The 5,558-nt window shown below is 38.8% G+C and overlaps 1 protein-coding gene across 1 annotated transcript; it reads right to left on the reverse strand.

Annotated features, from left to right (window-relative positions):
• Window positions 1–4,148: 4,148 nt before the first annotated feature.
• On the reverse strand, window positions 4,149–5,081 carry LOC145509723 (olfactory receptor 7A17-like). The gene has a single exon (XM_081499011.1). It carries the CDS (start codon window positions 5,079–5,081, stop codon window positions 4,149–4,151), a length of 933 nt encoding a protein of 310 aa, XP_081355137.1.
• Between the last annotated feature and the right edge of the window lie 477 nt (window positions 5,082–5,558).

Here is a 5,558-nt window from a genome sequence, read left to right on the forward strand (position 1 = left end):
TATTCTTGCCTGGGAAATCCCATGGACAGAGGTACTAGTGGGGTACAGTCCATGGGGTTGCAAAGAGTTGAACATGACTTATCGACTAAATAGCAACAGCAACAGTCCCTTGCATATAGTCTAGGCACTTTTCAAACTGCTACTTCAGCAGTGAGCATTGAGATGATTGAGTCTATGTGGTGATTGAGTCTATGTGGGAGCCTTTTAAAAGCAGTGTTTCCATTTGCTATGTCACTTTGCATCTCATAGACATAAATCCTGATGGTTTTCAAAGATAGGTATTTTGGAGGCTCATCTCCTATATGTAGGTCTTAAGAGCTGGGGTGTCTAATATAGGCTATGAACCTTTTAATCCTCAAGAAGAGGCTCCAGATGTGTAAAACCCCTTCTGAATTTGGGTTGCTGCATCAGAGGTGGGGGTTTTGGCAAGAGATCATCTTAGTCTCTCCTAGCTGCCTCAATGTGGTCTTTTCTCACTTGATACAAAGGACCATTTCAGCTAGTTTTCATGTCTTTTTCAGAGGGAATTGATCCACATGTAGCTGTAGATTCAGCATATACATGGGAGGAGTGAATTCTGTATCTTCCTGTATCACCATCTTGGACCAGCCCCTCTGTGGTTCACTTTAAATCTGTGCTTAACTTTCTATAGTCTTTTTTTGCTCATAATGTTTTTTAAATTTTTATTGGAATATAATTGCTTTACAATGTTATGTCAATTTTTGCTGTACAACAAAGTGAATCAGCCATATGTATACATATATTCCTTCCCTCTTGAGTCTCCTTCCCACCCCATCCCCTATCTCAGGTCATCACAGAGCACCCTGAGCTGAGCTCCCTGTGTTATACAACAGCTTTCTGCCAGCTATCTATTTTAGTCATGGTGGTGTATATATGTCAATGCTACTCTCTCAGTTTGTTCACCCTCTTTTTTCTCCTTTGTGTTCACAAGTCCATTCTCTACATTTGCATCTCTGTTCTTCCCTCACAAATAGTTCATTAGCACCATTTTTCTAGATCCTATGCTGCTGCTAAGTCACTTCAGTCGTGTCCGACTCTGTGCGACCCCATAGACGGCAGCCCACCAAGCTCCCCCATCCTGTATGCATTAATATATGATATTTGTTTTTCTGGCTTACTTCACTCTGTGTGGTAGGCTCTAGGTTCATCCACATCACTACAACAGATTCAATTTCATTCCTTTTTATGGTTGAGTAATATTGTATTGTATATATGTATTACATTGTCTTTATCCACTCATCTATTGATGGACATCTAGGTTGCTTCCATATCATATCATGGCTATTGTAAATAGTGCTGCAATGAACATTGGGGTACACGTGCTTTGAATTATCTTTTTGAATTATGGTTTTCTCGGTGTATATGGCCAGTAGCGTATCCTCTCCAATTTTCTCTCAAGCTTTCTTTCTATATAAAACATAGAACCACAAATGCATTTCTGTGTGTACATATATAGCTATGCTTATGCTCATTTGAAGATAAATTTATATAAATAAATACACACAAGTTTACATTTGAACATTTTCTTAGGATTCCACAAAAATATGTCCACTTACATCATTGATTTCTTGAACTCTTCCTCTGAAGTTATGTTTATTATGCCACATTACCTACATAGATAGTGATTTAGGCTCAGGGAGATTAACATATTTAAACACTTTTAAAAGCCTTTAAAGTTATTGTGCACTGTCATGAATTATGTGAAAATGGAAATGTAAAGTATGCATTGTAAATTTGGTACAGATCATTTTATTTATCATTTCAAAATATGCAGTTTATAGTATGCAGTTATTTTCCAATACATCACTTTGAAGTCTAAAGGTGCATGGATCAGAGTAGGATCTAGAGCGCAGATAGCTGATTCACACTGAGCAGTGATGGGAGATATCTCATTTACCCAGGTGGAAAGAAAAGTGTCATATGTGGGTATAGAAATAGAAGTAAATTAAAGCAATTTACTCTTGGCACTCTCTTTCAGCAAAATTGAAGATAAAACCAGAGAAATAAACTGATACATTGGGTCAAGTGAGAAAGACATCATATCACACACCGTATCATCGATGAAACCAAGAAAAGCAATGTTAGAGACTCACAGCTGAGTTTACACTCATTAGGAGATCAGCAGAGCTCAGAACAACTCTCTACCTTATAATCTCATCTGGTAACAAAGGCAATATATTACAGCATTAGCTTTAGGGTGGCTTGTTATGCAGCAATATTTAACTGATAACAATAATCAAAGTGAACAGAATGAGGACAGTTATAATTGCTCCTGATTATTCTTGTCATTTGTTCTTGTATTTTGGGATAAGCTTCATGGTTACTCTGTCATTTCAGTTCATTTCAGATAACTGTAATTGAAATCTCTCATTGGGGTTCATTTCTCAGTAACCAGAAGAGTTTGAAAGGACATGCATGTCTATGTAGGAAAAAAAAAAACTGGTAACCCTGATTCGCATGACTGGACAGCAATTCAAGATGTCTGCTGAGTCATTCTTTGATCATAAAATGTGAATAGAATCGTGAGTATAATAAACTTATCATGGAGGATAATGATAGTGATCATTCACCATCTTTCTTGGGTTATGAAAAAGGTAGTGGGGATACAGTTCCATTAAATCAATGACATGAATCATATTACAGGTAGCACTGAAAGTTTTCAAGCAGAAACAGGAAGATAATTGAATAAAAAAAGGAAAATGCTAATCAATCTTTCACTAATATGTGTAAACCTCCCCTTAACACATGGACACCAATCCTCCATATTCCAATGAGTAGATATACAGCATGGAAAATGAATATTTTTCAAAGTAATACAATGTATGAATTACAATTTTGCTTCATTGTGTTGAAGGTCCCTTGGACTGCAAGGAGATCAAACCAGTTAATCCTAAAACAAATCAGTCCTGAATATTCATTGGAAGGACTGACGCTGAAGCTGCTAATTTGGCTATCTGATGTGAAGAGCTGACTCATTGGAAAAGACCCTGATGCTGGGAAAGATTGAAGGCAGGAGGAGAAGGGGCCAACAGAGGATGAGATGGTTAGATGGCACCACTGACTCAATGAACATGAGTTTAAGCAAGCTCCGGGAGCTGGTGATGAACAGGGAAGCCTGGCATGAGCAGTCCATGGGGTTGCAAAGAGTCAGACACAAGTGAGCAACTGAACTGAAATATTGATGTTCATCTGTGATTCTAAAGCCATATTAAGTCAATCTGTTTATTAAAATGTCTTTCAGTGGGGACTCCTTTTGCAGACATGTATCTGATAATCATGTTGACAGTGGCTATTGCGGGCAATACGGAGGCCAAGAACAGGATCCAAATGAGGAGAATAAAAATCAATGACTTGTCACAAATCACAGTAGTATGTTACAGTCTCAATGGCGAGAAAAGTCAGTTAAGATAGTGATGTACACGGGAATATTGGATATAAAGGTGAAAATAGTGTCTCAGGTTTTCCTCTATTATAAAATTACATAAATTGTCTTCGTGATCAAACATATGTTTTTTGGCAGGAAGACTACAACTCATGACACTTCTTTTAGAGAAAGAGAAGAAAAATATCTGGTAAGACAAATGTCGTTTGTGGGGCTTCCCAGGTTGCAGTAGGGGTAAAGAATGTGCCTGCCAATGCAGATGAAAGAGACGTGAGCTTGATCCCTGGAGGAGGAAATGGCAACCCACATCAGTATCCTTGCCAGAAAAATTCCATGGATAGAGGAGCCCGGTGGACTACAGTCCATAGGGTTGCATAGAGTCAGACGTGACTGAGCGACTGAGCACGCATGCAGGTGTGTCATTTGTGAAAAATTATTCTAAAAAAAAATCTATGTTGTCTCATTTAGTCAGTGGGAATTTCCAAACATTCTTGATACACTGTTGAAGTAAATGTGTGAAAGTGGGAATAGAACAAAGAGAAAGCAGGAAAAGGAAACCTAATAAAGTGATTTACATGAATTGAATAGAAAAGTTAGAGTCAAATAAATGGAAATTTCAGGAATGTATTTATTTAAAAAGAGCAAGTTCTAATTTCATAGTCTGATCAAATAGTCACAATCTCTGACTCTGAGGCTTTGACCTCTGCGATCTTAAGTGCTTTTTCAATTTTATGACAACTGGCTCTTATACATTTCCTCTCACAAAGAGTACTTTCAGAGCCCTCTTCATGTCTTTATTCCTCAGACTGTAGATGAATGGGTTCAGCATGGGTGTGATGACTGTGTACATCACCGAGGCTATTGCACTTGAGTGTGCATTGTGGGTAGCTGCAGAGCTAAGGTACACTCCAAGCATTGTACAATAAAACAAGGAGACAACGGTGAGGTGAGATGCACAGGTGGAAAATGCTTTATATTTCCCCAGAGCTGATGAGATTCTGCATATAGAGGAGACTATCTTAGAATAAGAGTAAAGGATACCAGCAAAGGGACCTCCACCCAGCAGGACAGCTGCAAAATACATCACTATGTTATTAAGAAAAATGTCAGAACAGGCAAGTTGGACCATATGATTGAGTTCACAGAAAAAGTGGGGAATTTCAATGTTTGTGCAGAAGGACAGTTGCAGCATCATTAAGCTTTGTAATGAGGAATTAAGAATATTTACGATCCAGGACATCAACACCAGCAGTCCACAAAGTCTTGGGTTCATGATGACTGTGTAGTGCAGGGGATGGCAGATGGCCACAAAGCGGTCGTAGGCCATCGCAGTGAGGAGAAAAACATCCAACACTGCAAAGAGGATGAGAAAATAAATCTGTGTGATGCAACCTTCATAAGTGATAACTTTTCTCTGTGTTTGGATGTTCCACAGCATGTTTGGAATGGTGGTGGAAGTGAAACAGATGTCTACAAAGGACAGGTTGGAGAGGAAGAAGTACATGGGGGTGTGGAGGTGGGAGTCTGAAGTGATGGCCAAGATGATGAGCAGGTTTCCAAACACAGTGATCAGGTACATGGAGAGGAAAAGCCCAAATATGATGGGCTGTAGTTCTGGATCCTCTGAAAATCCCAGAAGAAGAAATTCCGAAATTCGTGTATCATTGCCTCGTTCCATGTGATGGAAGTGACTTCACAGAAAGAGGAAAGTAACATGACTAATTTTCACAACTACATGCTTTACTCACACATTTTAAATGCTGGGATTTATATATTGTAGTCATGTAACTCAATAAAATATATTTTGTGTGTGAATATGGTCTCCTTTAGATTGCCTCACACCACCACTGATATGGAATTTTTGTTCCTGTCAACTCTTTCCCTGACGGATTATGTATCCTATAATTTTCATTAGAATTTTTTCATACATTTCAGTAGTAAAATTGAGATCTGACCATATTACCAATGACTAGGCAACAAGTATAGTTTGCTGAAGAACAAAATAGGACCCTGCTATTAAACGATAGGAGTGCTTCCCATGTGGTGCAGTGGTAAAGAATCTGCCTGCTCATGCAGGAGATGCAAGAGACTAGGATTTGATCCCTGGGTCAGGAAGATCCCCTGGAGGGAGAAATGGCAGCCCACTCCAGTATTC

The sequence above is a fragment of the Giraffa tippelskirchi genome, chromosome 6 (genome assembly GCF_054371585.1).
Source record: "Giraffa tippelskirchi isolate mGirTip1 chromosome 6, T2T-mGirTip1v1.2.pri, whole genome shotgun sequence".
In the NCBI taxonomy this organism is placed as follows: domain Eukaryota; kingdom Metazoa; phylum Chordata; class Mammalia; order Artiodactyla; family Giraffidae; genus Giraffa; species Giraffa tippelskirchi.

Bases quoted from the DNA above. Each gene is read 5' to 3' on its own strand.
- LOC145509723 (XM_081499011.1), bottom strand. From the start codon at position 5,081: ATGGAACGAGGCAATGATACACGAATTTCGGAATTTCTTCTTCTGGGA.